The 16,290-nt window shown below is 47.7% G+C and overlaps 1 protein-coding gene across 15 annotated transcripts in view; it reads left to right on the top strand.

The window, feature by feature from the left end:
* The window catches only part of IFT122 (intraflagellar transport 122), a 73,369-nt gene that overhangs the window by 30,028 nt on the left and 27,051 nt on the right, over positions 1-16,290 (top strand). For all 15 annotated transcript variants that reach the window (XR_014823822.1, XR_014823820.1, XR_014823818.1 and 12 more), the window contains 7 exons: positions 4,579-4,770; positions 4,912-5,050; positions 6,243-6,445; positions 7,541-7,678; positions 9,007-9,171; positions 11,890-12,087; positions 15,929-16,069. Coding sequence is in view for 5 of the 15 variants with exons in the window: in XM_084989485.1 (XP_084845611.1) it covers positions 4,579-4,770; positions 4,912-5,050; positions 6,243-6,445; positions 7,541-7,678; positions 9,007-9,171; positions 11,890-12,087; positions 15,929-16,069 (1,176 nt within the window). In the remaining 10 variants the exon portion in view is untranslated. The remainder of the gene's footprint in view (positions 1-4,578; positions 4,771-4,911; positions 5,051-6,242; positions 6,446-7,540; positions 7,679-9,006; positions 9,172-11,889; positions 12,088-15,928; positions 16,070-16,290) is intronic.

Consider the following 16,290-nt stretch of genomic DNA (forward strand, 5'->3'; position numbering starts at 1 on the left):
GCGTTTTTCTATTCTAGAGTTTCCATTTAGTTCTGTCCTATTTGTTCATTCATTACAAGTGTATTTCCCCTTATATTCTTTTTTTTTTTCAGTTTACTGTTTTTTTAAATTTATTGTTTATTTTATTTTATTTTATTTTTTATTGTTATTTCCCTCAACACACTTTTTTTCCCCACTGTACAGCATGGGAACCTAGTTACACTATTTTCCCTCATATTCTTTTTTCTTTTTCTTCCTGCGGCATATGGAAGTTCCTGGGCTAAGGGTCAAATTGGAGCTGCAGCTTCTCCATAGGCTGTGCCTATGCCATAGCCAAAGCAACTTGGGATCTGAGCCACATCTGCTACCTACATTGATGCTCTCACAAAGCTGAATCCTTAACCCACTGAGTGAGGCCAGGGATCAAACCTGCATCCTCATGTATGCTAGTTGGGTTCTTAAACTACTGAGCCACAATGGGAACTCCTCTTTCATATTCTTGACTATAGCCGTAATGGCCATCTTAAAGTTCTCATCTCCCAGTTGTATTATCTGAATCATCTTGGGGTCAGTCTCTATTGATTGTTCTTTCTCTTGGATATGGTTCACACTTATCTGCTTTTTGGAATTTGGGGTTATATTCTGAACATTGTGAATGATCCGTCATAGGGACTCATTTCTGCCATGTTCCACTAAAGATTATTGTGTAGTTTTTAAAAATTTCTTTCTTAAGCAGGTAGTTAATAAATTGTATCTTTATTGTGAATGATCCGTCATAGGGACTCATTTCTGTCATGTTCCACTGAAGATTATTGTGTAGTTTTTTTTTTTTTTTATTTCATAAGCAGGTAGTTAACAAATTGTATCTTTCCAGTATGGGCAGCAGTTGGATTCTCTGTTCATTTGTTCAACCTTCACTAGGCTGTTTGGTATCTGCCCCCCATGTATATAGTTAAAGGGGCTGCAGATATTTAGCAGTGTATGTGCATCCCCTCTGTATCTGTGTGCTCATCTGTCAGGGTGGTGACAGGGTCTGCCCATAGGCAAAAAAGCATTTAAAAAAATGAGGAGCTCACCTAACACCATTCCCTTCCAAGTGCACTTGTGTCTTAAGACTTTGCTTCTGGTTGCTCTCCAGAGTCTCCAGGTACTTGTCATTTATAGTTGTCCCAGAGGTTACAATGTTACCTGTAGGAGAGTTGGTGGGAGCTCTTGAGTGTTGTGGAAGCTACAGGCCTTCTGTCTATATGACTCAAGGTTTTTCAGTTTTCTTATTAGAGTTCCTGTCATTATGTAAGTTTGAGGGAAATTTGATTATTTGAAATTTGAAATAGGCATTTGAAATTTTTCAAAATAAAAATGGAATATATTAATCATTGAAGTTTAAATTACTTTAAGGGAATTAAGGTGTAAATGAGGTTGACTAAGCGTTTTTATGGGCTGCTCAAAATTGAATTCAGTAAAATTTAATCAAAGGCCTATTTTCAATTAGTTGTTTACTCTTATTAGAATTATAAATAGGAAATAGTTGTAATTTTTTATTTTTTGCTTTTTAGGGCCATACCCATAGCATATGGAAGTTCCAGGCTAGGGGTCAAATCAGAGCTACAGCTGCCGGCCACATCCACAGAAATTTGGAATCTGACCTTTGTCTGAGACCTATACCACAGCTCATGGCAAGCTGGGTCCCCAACCCACTGAGCAAGGCCAGGGATCAAACCCTCATCCTCATGGATACTAATCAGATTTGTTTCTACTGCCCCATGATGGGAATTCCCCAAAACTGTTGTAAATTGAACTTAAAAACTTAAGGAGAAATCAGGTTTTTAGAGTTATTTCTTGTGTGTGTGTGTGTGTGTGTGTTTTAGGGCCACACCCATCGCATATGAAGGTTCCCAAGCTAGGGGTCAAATAGACACTGCAGCTTCCAGCCTGCACCATAGCCACAGCAATGCCAGATCCAAGCCACATCTGTGACTTACACCACACGACAACACTGTATCCTTAACCCACTGAGCGAGGCCAGAGATCAAACCCACATCCTCATGGATATTAGTTGGTTTTGTTACTGGTGAGCCACAGTGGGAACTCCTAGAGTTATTTCTTGAATAAAGTGATTATTAGTTTAATAAAGGTAATCAAAAATAGTCTGTTTAGGAGTTCCCGTCGTGGCGCAGTGGTTAATGAATCCGACTAGGAACCATGAGGTTGCGGGTTCGGTCCCTGCCCTTGCTCAGTGGGTTAATGATCCGGCGTTGCCATGAGCTGTGGTGTAGGTTGCAGATGCGGTTCGGATCCCATGTTGCTGTGGCTCTGGCGTAGGCTAGTGGCTACAGCTCCAATTCGACCCCTAGCCTGGGAACCTCCATATGCCGCGGGAGCGGCCCAAGAAATAGCAAAAAGACCAAAAAAAAAAAAAAAATAGTCTGTTTAGTCACAGAAGGCTCACTCAGAGGCAGCAAAAGACTCCAGTGACAAGGGGCCTGGGCTTTATTGGAGTGACATCAAATTGTGTAACTACAGAGCAGTGAGAGAAACTGGGAGATGTAAGCACAGGGCCATGGGAGCATAAGAAGTGGGTCTGAATCAGGCCTCAGGTGGGTGTGGAGACTGGGATGTTTCTGGGGGATATGACACCTGGCAGAGAAGAGGGAAAGGGCACTCTTGGCCAGGGATGGGGCATGTGGAGAATGGCACCTGTGACATCATGGAGGAGTGAAAGAGCAAGGGCCACCTAGGAAACTGAGAAATTTGTTTTGTTTGAGAGAAGGATCTTGGGAACTGAGCTCAGGAGTTTAATCTTCATCCTAAAAGTGGAGGGGACACTACCAAAAGTGGAAAGACAGCACACAAGAAATGGAAGAAAATTTTATAAATCATTTATCTGCTTCAGGACTTGCATCTAGAATATGTAAAAAACTTTTACAATTCAATAATAAAAAGAACCCAATTCACACTTGGAAAAGGGATCTGTATAGACATTTCTTCAAACAAGATATACTTGTGGCCAGTGAGCACATGGAGAGATGCTCAACACCATTAACTACTGGGGAGATGCAAGTCATACTCACATGAGACACCATTCACACCCACTAGGAGCCCTTTATTTTTTATTATTATTATTATTTTTTGTCTTTTTTGCTATTTCTTGGGCCGCTCCCACGGCATATGGAGGTTCCCAGGCTAGGGGTCGAATTGGAGCTGTAGCCACCGGCCTACGCCAGAGCCACAGCAACGCGGGATCCGAGCCATGTCTGCAACCTACACCACAGCTCACGGCAACGCCGGATCGTTAACCCACTGAGCAAGGGCAGGGACCGAACCCACAACCTCATGGTTCCTAGTCGGATTCATTAACCACTGCGCCACGACGGGAACTCCTAGGAGCCCTTAATATACTACTCGTATGAGTACAGAGTAGTACAGTCATTTTTCAAAAGTCTGCAAGTTCCTGAAAGGTTAAACATGAAGTTAATATATGACCCAGCAATTCTACCCCAAGGTATATATATGTAAGAAAGATGTCCAGGAGTTTCTGTTGTGGCTCAGTGGGTTAAGAACTCAGCTAGTATGCAGGTTCAATCCCTAGCCTTGCTCAGTGGCTTAAGGATCCCATGTTGCCACAAGCTGCAGTGGAGGTTGCAGATGCAGCTTGGATCCTTCATTGCTGTGGTTAGGCCGGCGGCTGCAGCTCCAATTCAGCTTCTAGCCTGTTAACTTCCATATGCTGCAGGTGCAGCCCTGAAAAGAAAAAAAGAGAACATATGTCCGCATAAAAATTTGTACACAAATATTCATATCAGTATTATTCATAATAGCCCAAAATAGAAACAACCCAAATGATGAATGGAGAGTATCCACACAATGGAATGTTATTCAGCAATGGAAAGGAATGAGGACTGCTAAATGCTGTAAGGATGAACCAGTTGCAAATGGGCACATATTGTAAGATTCCATTTATATGAAGTGTCCAAAATAGGCAACTCTGTAGACACAGGAAGTAGATTAGTGGATGCCAGGGGATGGAAAGTGGGAGGATTGGGATTGACTGCTTACAAGTATAGGGTTTCTTTTTGGGGTGTTGGAAATGTGTCAGGTTTAGTAATGATGGTTGCACTACCCTGAGTATATTCAAAGGCAATGAATTGTACACCTTAAGTCGGTGAATTGTGTGGTATGTGAAATACCTTGATAAGTTTGTAATAAAGAGAGGATGGGTGTAGTTTCAGAATAAAAGATAGTTTCAAAAAATTGAATAGACTTAGTTGTGTGGGGAAAAAAAAAAAAAAAAAGCTAAGGGGGAACCAAGAACTCTAGCAAGGTCCTGAGGAAGGTAGGTGTGCGGGGGGAAAGAGCATCCCATCCCAGGCTCTGGTTGGCCAGGAACAGTTGGGCTGGACTGGGGGAGACGCTGGAGGGTTTGGCTGGGTGGAGGGGTAGGGTGCTTCAGAGGACTGGCTGCCTTCAGGATGGAATCAAACAGGGGAGAATGCTGGCCAGCTCTCCCCTGCCTTCTCAACTCCCTGCTACAAGTTGGAGGGATTGTGATTATTGTGGATTCAGAATTTGGATTTCCCTTGCTGTGTTCTCTTTCCTCAGATTGGGAAGGATCGGTCTCTGGACTTTGACCCATGCTGCATCAGCTACTTTTCTAAAGGGGAGTACATCTTGCTGGGGGGGTCAGACAAGCAAGTATCCCTTTTCACCAAGGATGGAGTGCAGCTTGGGACTGTTGGGGAGCACAACTCCTGGGTCTGGACGTGTAAAGCAAAACCCGATTCCAACTACGTGGTAAGATGAGCACGTTCTTTTGTTGGGCCATTGCCTAAGTAGTCCCTAAACATCACTGTGTTTAGCCTGTTAGGTCCTTGATGTGTGTTCCTGATGTTTTCTCCACAGAGAGCTGGGAATTGACACTCTCTTTCCCTGCAGGTGGTAGGCTGCCAGGATGGTACCATTTCCTTCTACCAGCTTATCTTTAGCACTGTCCACGGGCTCTACAAGGACCGGTATGCCTACAGGGACAACATGACTGATGTCATCGTGCAGCACCTGATCACCGAGCAGAAAGGTACATGGCAGCTGTGGCCTCTGCCCTCAGACACTGGGAAGAGGGGCAGGTTGTGAGGGCTGTTGTCAGGGCACATGGAATGGTAGGAAATGCTTCTCCTTGCTCTTTGGGAAACATCAGGTCCTGCTTTTTTTCTTTTTTGTGGATTTTTTTTTTTTTTTGGTAGCAGGGGTGCGTGGAGATGATGTAGATGTCTTTGAAAATCTAATGAAAGCAATAAACCCTCTTTCTCAAAAAAAAAAAAAAAAAAAAAAGCACAGACTCAGAAAATTTTGTGGATAATACTGAGAGAGGGACGTGGCCTCCCTGACTAAGGGAGGATAACATGTGGCAAGTCAGAGTTGGGGACTGACCTGCACGGGTCTCTGCGGACCTTTTACTCTCTGGTTATAGTCATTTCTGGGTACTTCTCCCCTGGGCTCCATCTCCACTTGCCCACTGACGGGTCCTTCCCCCAGAGATAAGCAGGCAGTGGGGTGCCAAAGACTTGGTCAGGAGATCAAGATTCCAGTCAGTCCCAACCTTAGTCCCCTCTTTTGTCCATCCAAATGGCCATGCTGGTTAAATGGGCTGAGAGTCTACTTATTTCAAGTGCATCTGTATCCAGATGCGCTGGCCCTGGCTGTGCCCCGTGTCTAGGGATCCAGGTTGAGGGTTGTCTTGCACATTCAGATGGTATCCTCTGGTGGAAGATTCCAGCTCTGATGGTGGGGGTGCAGCTGTGCGGGCAGCTCTCTGGCATCTTTCCCAAGGACACTCTCTCTGCCTGGCCTGTAGCGGGAGTGTGAGAGCCTATAGTGTGTACCAGAAACTGCCTTCAGTTCCCTGTTGTCGAGGGGTGGTGGGTGTGGAGTGGCGAGAGGTATGGGCAGTTAGATGGGCTCCTGATCATCATGGGTCCCAGTGCCCTGCTGAGGAGTTTAGGTTTATGCTCAGCAAATGATATTATTAAGAATTTTACTTTCACCCTCACTGTAAGCTTTGGATCACAAATACTGTATACAACTTTGGAACTCAGTGTTTAGCAGAGCTGATTGTACATATTAGACATTATACTATAAAGATTTTTTGATGAGAGCGTCTCCTTTAATTGCCAGTAGCATTAAGTAAATGATAGCTTTTAATTTCTCTGCCTTCTACCTTACTTAACAACCTCTTGCTAGAGGTAGATTTTTTTTTCCCCCTTTGGCAGTTCGGATTAAATGCAAAGAGCTTGTCAAGAAAATTGCCATCTACAAAAATCGATTAGCTGTCCAGCTGCCCGAGAAAATTGTCATCTACGAGTTGTATTCAGATGACTCCTCAGACATGCATTACCGGGTGAAGGAGAAGATTGTTCGGAAGTTTGAATGCAATCTGCTGGTGGTATGTGCCAACCACATCATCCTCTGCCAGGTAGGCTGCGCAGCTCAGAGGGGGCTTCCTCTGTGACAGGCTCCCCCTAAGGATGGGGTCACAACTCTCAGCTTTAAAATTGGTCACTAGGAAGCCAGCTCAGTGGGTGTACATTGCTTTCATTATGTTGACATTTAGATGAGTCAGACCCTACCAGAAAGTCCCAGGACATAAATGGGAAAATATTTTTTTGTATTACAGAGTACTTTGTTAAACTGGAATCACATCTGTTTTAATGACTTAAAGCATACATTGATATCCCACAATTGAAGATCAATTTTGGGGAAGTAAACATAGACACATAAAAATTTATGATACCTTTTAGTTAAACAACAACAAAAAAATACATGGTATCAACTCAAAATAGTAAAGGAAGTTTCACTTTCTCAGAATTCTTTTCACAGAAAAAAAAGTTCTCAACTAAGAGCTTCCTAGGAGATGTCTGGGTTAGTGCTAAGAGTCTGGAAAGACCTTGAGAGAAGGCCAGCCCAGCATCTTTCTTGGAAGTAAAGGTAAATTTGGTTTCACGAAACTAGGCCTGTTGAAGTGATAAAACTAGAGTTCCCACTGTGGCACAGTGGGTTAAGAATCCAACTTCAGTGGCTCAGGTTGCTGCAGAGGCATGGGTTCAATCTGGCATTGCTGTGGCTGTGGTATAGGTCACAGCTGTGGCTTAGATTCGATCTCTGGCTTGGTAACTTTCATGGGGAGGCCATGTGTGAAGGTGTAGCAGTGCCAGTCCTGGGGTCTAGATGGGCTTCGTGGATTCTTAGTGTGGAGGTATTTTTCTTTTTCCCTGTCTTTTTAGGGCCATACCTGTGGCATATGGAGTTTCCCAGGCTAGGGGTCGAACCAGAGCTGCAGCTGTCAGCCTACACCACAGCCACAGCAATGTGGGATCCAAGCCGCATCTGCGACCTACACCGCAGCTCATGGCAATGCCAGATCCTTAACCCACCCAGTGAGGCCAGGAATCAAATCAAACCTGCATCCTCGTGGATACTAGTCAGATTGGTTACTGCTGAGCCATGATGGGAACTCCACGAGGAATACTTTTTCTGTTGAATATCATGCAGAGAGGCACTTACTTTTTAGGAGAAGCGGCTGCAGTGCCTGTCCTTCAGTGGAGTGAAGGAGCGTGAGTGGCAGATGGAGTCTCTCATTCGCTATATCAAGGTGATCGGCGGCCCACCAGGAAGGGAGGGGCTGTTAGTCGGCCTGAAGAACGGACAGGTGGGTGCTCCCTTGCATCTGCCATCAGGCTGAGTATTTGCAGGCAGACACTGGCGACCAGACTAGTTTAGACCCTGAGATGGGTTCCCAGGGCACAGAAAGCGCTCTCTCCCCATCCCTCCCACCCCCACCCCGGCACAGGCACACTGGAGGGCTGCCCAGACTTCTGTTTTATGAGGATAGGTTCAAGCCGAAGAAGCAGTGGCTCTCTTACTCCTAGCATGCCACCTGCTAGCAGAGTGGGCACTGCACCCTCTTGGCTGCCTGTAGAGTGGGTTAGTGATTTAAGGTCACCCAGAAGGTGGGAGATTTACTGGAGTAAATTTCAGTTTCAGTGTCTTGCTGGAGAGGGAGGCAGAGGTCATTCCTTAAGTCAGATCCCTACTAGAGCAATAAACAGATTAAGGTGTGGGTTCTAGCCTGTGTCCCAGAGGGTGCTAGTCGTCAGGCTACTGTGAGATGTGCTAAGAAAAATGGACCCCTTGCTCAAGTAGATGGGGAAAATCTAGGTTACAGAAAGTTAAACAGATTTGTGTATATGTCTTCTTTGCTCAAAATAAGAAAAGTTCTAAGTGGGTTACATGAAAATTTGAAAGTGAAAATATAACTGCATTAGCCTGAGAGCCAAGCTGTCTAGCACATGGCTCATGGCTGAGGCTTGTTGGGCCTTTCCTGGGGACGGAAGTCATGGAGTATGAGATGAGCGGGGCGGCAGAGGAGCAGCACCGTAGGGACAGAAAGCCAGCTCCTTCCTCTCAGTCAGCTGTCACTTCCAGTGTGAGGCCGGAGGCCCCGGGCTTTGTGGGCAGGCAGACCTGGGGTCATGTTCATCTTTACCTGCTCACTAGCTGTGTGACCCTGGCAGGTCACCTCACCTCTCAGGGCTCAGGTTTTACAGAGGAGGAGAATACCACATTTCACAGGGCCATCAGAGATGGTCCATGGTAGCTGTCTTCCTCGTCACCATCACCTTGCTCTGGTTTCACAAGCTGTCTTGACAGTGTTTATGAGCGCCTTTTGCTGTGTTACATTGTGATTTGGGGCTCGCTAGTGGTATCTCCTAGCCCTGCATTTCTGGAAATGTTGTTAGCAGTCCCTAGTCAAGCAGTCGTTCCAGTGAGTTGGTTGTGTGTAGTGTGACCTCAGATGGACCCCCACTTCTGGTCTCCTGTGGATAAATCCCCCTCTCTGCCCGTTGATGAGTTCTTTTTCCCCCCGCACAGAGCATCTGGTGAAGTTGGTGGTAGCTGTTCCCTTAGAGCAGCCTGGCGGTGTTCCAGGGTGTTGTTGCCATGGTGCCTCACACTTTTTCTCTGAAATCTCACCAGATCCTGAAGATCTTTGTGGACAATCTCTTTGCCATCGTCCTGCTGAAGCAGGCCACAGCCGTGCGCTGCTTGGACATGAGCGCCTCCCGGAACAAGCTGGCCGTGGTGGATGAAAACGATATGTGCCTGGTGTATGACATCCACACCAAGGAGCTGCTGTTTCAGGTGACGTCCCAGGGTGCCCAGGACAAGGTCGTCAGATGAGAGACCCTTCCCGCACTTCCCAACCCAGCATGAGGGGCTCTCACTGTTCCCAGGCAGGACTGAGGGGCCCAGTGAGGTGTAGAGTGTGGGGAAGTCCCCGAGGCCTGACACAGCCTGCCCCTCCTGCAAACAGGCCGCAGGGACTGGGCGAGCCTTGGGAACTTTAGTTTCCCCATAGGTAAGATGGGTCAGTTACAGCTTACGTAGTTACTGTGAGCAGTATGTGAATAGTATGAAATTTAAGTGGGGCACATGTGGACTCTCCGTACGTGGCTTAATGTGAGAACAATTCTTTTGAAAAAGTCTGCTTCTCACCAGCTGGAGTCCTGCCTGTATGTTCAAGTGCCCTGTGACAGTCAGGGGCCAGGGTTAGTTGCCTCATCTGAGAGGAGGGAAAAGAGAGGCAGCCCTCTTTCTACTTATTTCCCAAGGACGCGGGAAGAGCTGGCAAAATGTGTAGTCCTCTGAGGGGGTGGGCATTGCTTCCACACCATTTGGTCCTGTGGCTGGAAGAGGTGTGTCATGGGAGAAGAGAGCCCATGGGCTCTATGCCCAGCCTGCTGGCTTTCCGCAGAAGCTGTTCCAGGACTTTTCAGGGCTTTCTAAGTGGTCAAGGCCATTTGCCTGAGGCAAGTTCCTCCCAGAGCCGACACCCCCTGATGGGTTTCCTTGCCCACTGCAAGTTCCCCTGTGTTATGGGCAGACAGGGGTTCCTTTATCAGGGCTCCTCCTAGTTCTCAGCAGCAGAATCAGCAAGGGTGCACGAGTAAGAAGCTGCTATGGTCATTGGGAAGGGGACACAAGGTGCTTCCCTGGATGATAATCCCCACCACCACCTCCATCCCTTGGAGGCAGAGTAGTTTAGAAAAAAGAAGGAGCACAGGCTTTGTCTTCAGGCAGACCTGGCCCTACTCCTGCCTTCATCACTTACTGTGTGATCTCAAGCAAGTTAGTGACCTTCTGAGTCTCAGTTTTTCCTTACTTCTGAAATGCAGCTAGGAGTTCCCATTGTGGCTCAGTGGTTAATGAATCCAACTAGTATCCATGAGGACGCAGATTTGATCCCTGGCCTTGCTCAGTGGGTTAAGGCTCTGGTGTTGCTGTGAGCTGTGGTGTAGGTTGCAGACTCATCTTGGATCTGGCATTGCTGTGGCCATGGCGTAGGCTGGCAGCTATAGCTCCGTTTCAACCCCTAGCCTGGGAACCTCCATCTGCCATGAGTGAGGCCCTAAAAAGACAAAAAATAAAGATAAAAAAATAAAAAATAAAATGGAACTAGGATTTGCCCCCTCACAGAATTGCTATAGAACTAAACAAGATACCAGAGTACCTAGTCCAGTGCCTGGCACTCGAATCACTTCCCCTGACACTGGTCATTTGCGCCCTGGATGGGTAGATTAGCAGCCCCCAGGTGTGAATCTGTGTCTGAGCCTCAAGCCATTTAGAAGTGGAAGGGCGTGTATCCTCCCTGCCCCTGTGAGCATTCCTCAGGAGGCTGGGAGACCTAAGTGTTCCTACTTATCTTTCTCCTCTCCACTGCCCTGGCCCTCTGGGATTAAAAACTAAAACAGCTATATTGTTTTTTTTCTCATTATAAAAGTAATCTATGCTCATTATCAATGATTGAAGCCTTGTAAAAGATTCTAGGCAGAAAGGTATGAATATCTGCTGGTCCCTGGGGCTCCAGAGCTAAGCAGAAGCCTTTAAGGGAAAGCTGGGGGAGAGTGCTTCCAGCCTGGCTGTAGTTTTACATGTGTGAACTACATGCAGAGACAATATTTTCTTTCTTTTTTTTTTTTTTGTCTTTTTGCCTTTTCTAGGGCCCCTCCCGAGGCATATGGAGATTCCCAGGCTAGGGGTCTAATCGGAGCTGTAGCCACCAGCCTACGCCAGAGCCACAGCAACGTGGGATCCCAGCTGCGTCTGCAACCTACACCACAGCTCACGGCAACGCCGATCCTTAACCCACTGAGCAAGGCCAGGGATCAAACCCGCAACCTCATGGTTCCTAGTCAGATTCATTAACCACTGAGCCACGACGGGAACGCCAGTATTTTCTAACTTTAAATATAATTCACTGTTCTTTTTGTTACTGTAACAGACGATAGGTGCTCATGACCAAAAGAAAACTTCAGGCAAACAAAACATGTAGAAAATAAAAATTACCCACAATTCCACCCACTCCCAAACAATCACTGTTAATTCTTTGGAATAGAGCCTCTATTTTTGGCCACACCCCTGGCGTGTGGAAGTTCCTGGGCCAGGGAGTTGCGACCTGAGTCACGGCTGTGGCAGCGCCGGATCCTTAAGCCACCATGCTACAAGGGACCTTCGGGGACTATATCCCTTTAAACCTTCCATGACTAGCTTTGTATACTCTTTCTTTAATAGAACCAGAACCTCCTTTTCTGATTTTCTCACTTACTATGTAATGGTTAATATTTGGGATAATAAACTTTTTAAGTAATGCTTATTACAAAATCCCAGCACACACAGGGTAAAGAGGAGCCTGCGTCTATGGCTTGTCAGCCTCTTCTGATCCCCTTCTTCTACTCTTTCTCTACATCCCACTCCCTGTTAGCAGCTTAGCATGATTCAGGCTTTAGTCAGAGTACTTGACTGCATGTACGAATGGTGCCCACACCTGGGGGTGTCAGCCTTGCCATCCCTGTCCTTCAGGAACCGAATGCCAACAGCGTGGCCTGGAACACCCAGTGTGAGGACATGCTCTGCTTCTCCGGGGGAGGCTACCTCAACATCAAGGCCAGCACCTTCCCTGTGCACCAGCAGAAGTTGCAGGGCTTTGTGGTTGGTTATAACGGCTCCAAGATCTTCTGCCTCCACGTCTTCTCCATGTCAGCTGTGGAGGTGCCACAGGTAACCTGGGGCCCATCAGCTCCTCACAGGGGAGGGCGAGTGAGACCAGGAAAGCCAGGCTCCTTGCTGGTGCTTGGGAGGGGGTGGCAAGGACAGAGGGAAGAGAGAAAAGAGTGGCAGCTGTGATATTCTGGAAGGCACTCTGAACCTGAACCGCAACCCTATCTCCACCCCTTGCAGCCTGTGTGTCTTTGGGCAAACAGCTCAACCTCCCTGATCCCCTTTCCTGGGAGGGGCGGAAGTATTGCTCCTGCAGATGAAACCTCGGATTTACTTTACTTCCTTTACTGAATGTGATTATAAATAAGACAGAGTTTTAATCACTTCCTTTCCCTCCATCTTCTTGTTAACCTAACATTTACATCCTGCAGACCCATCACTTTGTATGAATTATTGGCCATCAGTTAGCAATCTGGCTTTTCCACTCAGCAGTCTGCTGGAAGCATGACTCTTCCTCAGTACATGTGCTCCTCTGGCATTTCAAATACAGAGATTGTGGATTCACATGCAATTGTAAGAAGTCATACAGAGAGCCTTAGTACAACTTGCCCAGGTATTCCCATTGGGGACAGTTTGCAAAACTACAGCACAAATTTATCACCTGTGTAGGTGCATGGTTCTACTGCCACCAGCTCATGAGATCCCTGGTGTTGGATTGCCCTTTTGTTATAACCACACCTCCCTTCCTGCTGCCCTGCCCCCTCCCCTCATTGGTTTTTTAGTTTGTTGCTTTGGCTATAGCATGCAGAGGCTTGATTTGGGATCTCAGTTCCCAGACTGGGGATTGAACCTGGGCCTCAGCAGTGAAAGCGCTAAATCCTAACCACTAGACCACTAGGGAACTCCCCAATACCACTTGATTTTAATGACTACTTTTTGTCTTATCATATAGATCTTCCATAACTTAACCAGTACTTAGAGTTGGATAGTCATACTGTTTACGGCTTTTTTGCTATTGTAGATAGTGGGCGTCTTTCTAGCTAAGTCTTTGTACCTATCCCAACTTAGGTCCTTGGTATAAATTCCTAGAAGTGAAATTAATGGGTCAGAGGTCGGTCATGTCCTTGGAAAGATTCGTAGGTCTGTCTCGACTGCCTTGCAGCTGGGATCCTATAATCTGCACCCCTTCACATACCTCATCTTCACTCTCGCCCCCTGCTATTGCTCCTTGTGAAGGGTAGGGCTGGGGTCCACTGCTCCCTCTCAGCCGATGTTACCCTTGTTACTGCTTCAGGAATCAATAGCGCCTGGTATTGAGGAGGTATTCAGTAAGCAATAGTAGAATTCAGATCTGAGGAACAGGAAAGAGAAAAAAGAAAGCCAGAGAACGAAGGGAGAGAGTTGGGTGGGGGTGGGGCAGGAGGGGCAGGGAGAGCAGCCCCACTGACTGTTCCTCGAGGTCCTAGTCGGGTCTGCATCCTGCACTGGCCCTACAGCCTCCAGAAACCCAGCCTTTGTCCATCCAGCCAAACAGGCCATGCTGGTAGAGTTTTCCTCCAGGACTGCTATTCTGGCCTCAAAGATAAATGCACTTTGCTGCTCCCTGACTTGGGCCGACCAAGAGGAGCCAGAGGGGTGGCCTGGGCTTCCTCTTGCCAAGCCCTTAAGTTTCAGAGCCAGAGGGCCCTCCCCCACCTCTGGGGCTGCACCAAGGCCATCCTGCTGATGCAGCAGGTCAGAATTGCCAAGGGTTAGGAAAGGCAGCCTGAAGACAAAGGCTATTTATCTGTCGCCTCTGCCTCCAGCCATCCTGTGGTTTTGGCCTACAGAGGAGGGAGAAAGCATCAGGCCCACTCTGGGGATTTCTGGTTTCCTTTCGAAATTTACATCATCTTGTGCAAGAATTGGTTAGTCAGGGCTGCCAAGTAGGGCGGCAAGCCCTCTCGGGCTTCTCAGGGCCGTGGTGACTTCATGCTTGGAATGTAGCAGTAAGATAAAGTGGAGCTCAGTGGGCATTTGTTTGGTTAGGGTATTTTTAAAACTACTGTTCTCATATTGTGCCTCGCAGGCAAACCTGAATTGTATGCTGATTCTGTTGTGCCTGTCCCATCCCTGCCATGGGCTTTGAGCTTTGACTCTGCTGCCTAAACCAGCTGTGACCTTGAGCAGCTCCTTTCACTCTTTGGGCCTCACTTTTCTGTGTAGTGGAGCTAAATATAAGATCTTTCAGGTTTTGTCTGGCCCAATTCCTATTCCCCTTATTATTATCAATCTTAAAATAGCAAACACTACAAAAAAACTAAATTAGAACAAAGGGTGCTCACTGGAGGAATTAAGAAAGGAAAGCTCTTTGTGCCTGGGGAATTTGAGAAAGCTTCCAGGAGGTGGCGACATTTTATCTGAGCTCGGAAAGATCTGGAGAGAAGCAGCTAGTGTGTCTGGAGCAAAGGGAAATGGGAGCCCTCCTGGAGTCGGGAGATGGGGAGGAGCTGGTGCTGGGAAGGTGCAGTGGGGAGGGGGCAGGCCCATACATGCCAGCCCCTTCCCTCTTCCAGAGCACTTGTGCCTGCCCCAGTAGCTAGAAGGGCAGGGCATTACAGCAGAAGCTAATCAGCTTACACCAAATCACACAGCAAAGCTGTGGCTGCTCCCTGGCTCCTCCCATGCTGCCCCCTCCAAGCAGGAGTAGGGGTGGCTCCGAGAAGAATGTGAGCGTTCAGAAGCGATTTTGCTGGCTTGCTGTCAGAGGGTAGAATGGCTTAAAAAGAAACAAGTTTCCTTCAACTTCAAAGATAAAGGTCCCAAATGGAGAAAACAGCATGTCCAGCTCCACATGTGGCAGCCATTATCAGAGGTCCTGGCTGATTGGTGTCCACTGCCCCAGAACCCAGAAGGAGGTGTGCAGTTTGTTTAGCACTTCTGACTGCCTGAAAACAGGCAGGGCCTCTGGTCAATGAAGACCCCGGGCCCAACTCACACATGTTCTCGTGTGCGTGTGTCCACACGACACATGCACACACGCACACACCCCCTACCCAGGAGGCAGGGAGGAGCCAGAACTTGGTCACGCTCCCCCGCCCCTGGTCCATCCCCAGGTCTTCCATGTGCCATTTCTGTGTCTTTGGCAGATCAGTCACCCTCTCAGTCTCCAGGCAGTGGTCAGGGAGCAGCAATATCCACTGCACAGGGCTGTTGAGACTGATCCTAAACTACTTTGTAAACCTAAAAAGAGAAGTTTTTAGGACCCATTCAGATATCACGGTGAGGCAGCCGTGTCCCACCAGAGGAATAGCAAGAAGGTTCCCAGTGCCAGGACCTAGGAGGGGTTGCCTTTCTTGGAGTAAGGAGGTTTCTCGGTATCTTTGCAAGAGGCCACTCCAGGGCCCTTCTTCACAGTGACGTTCATTCCTTCAGCATCATAGGCTGAGGGCCTGCTGAGGAAGGTAAGTATGACCCGCTGCCACCCTCAGGTTGTGCACAGCCTTGGGGGATAGGCTTGTAATTAAAACACAACATGAGGTTTAGGACAAGAGGCACAGGGGAGGCTCAGGCCCCTTCCCTGGAGGGGTCAGTGAAGACTTCCAGAAGAGATGACATTTAAAACCAAGCAGGTACTTTGCAGAGGGTGAGGTCTTATGATACGGCCAACCTAAGGGGTAGAAATCCATGCTGTGGAACACGGTGGCTCTGTGGTGTTTGGCTGTGAAAGAGATGGCAGAATGGAAGGTATGTGAGCTGGGCCAGGCTGAGGCCGAGCAGTGTGCTGATGTGGCGCCATGGCCCTGTTCTGCCAGCGTAAATAATGAAGTTGGTGCACACAGCCGGCTTCAGGCCTCACGTGAATCTGAGTTCTTTGGTGGCTCTGAAAGCAGCTTTCTTTCTTCTGGATGCCGTCCTGCAGTCTGCTCCAATGTACCAGTACCTGGATAGGAAGATGTTCCGGGAAGCCTACCAGATTGCTTGCTTGGGTGTGACAGACACTGACTGGCGTGAGCTGGCCATGGAAGCTCTAGAAGGATTGGAGTTTGAGACAGCAAAGAAGGTAAGCATCAGTCAGCATGAGCTGGGATTTGGTCCTCGAAGGGTCCCTTGAGGAGGCCAGAGGGGGTCCAGGTGATGTGTGGATAGGCAAATGCCCCCTGTCGTGGGCTCAATTTAGATTGACGTGGGCTGAGATCCCAGCTCAGCCACTGCCCAACTGTGCAGTTGCTCATCTGTAGAATGAAGGTGATGACAGTCCCCATCCTAACGTGATAATGACTG

Source organism: Sus scrofa, chromosome 13 (assembly GCF_054392235.1).
Source record: "Sus scrofa isolate SSC_HxYL_T2T_F1_AM1 chromosome 13, Sscrofa_HxYL_maternal_Yorkshire_Landrace_v2.0, whole genome shotgun sequence".
Classification (NCBI taxonomy): domain Eukaryota; kingdom Metazoa; phylum Chordata; class Mammalia; order Artiodactyla; family Suidae; genus Sus; species Sus scrofa.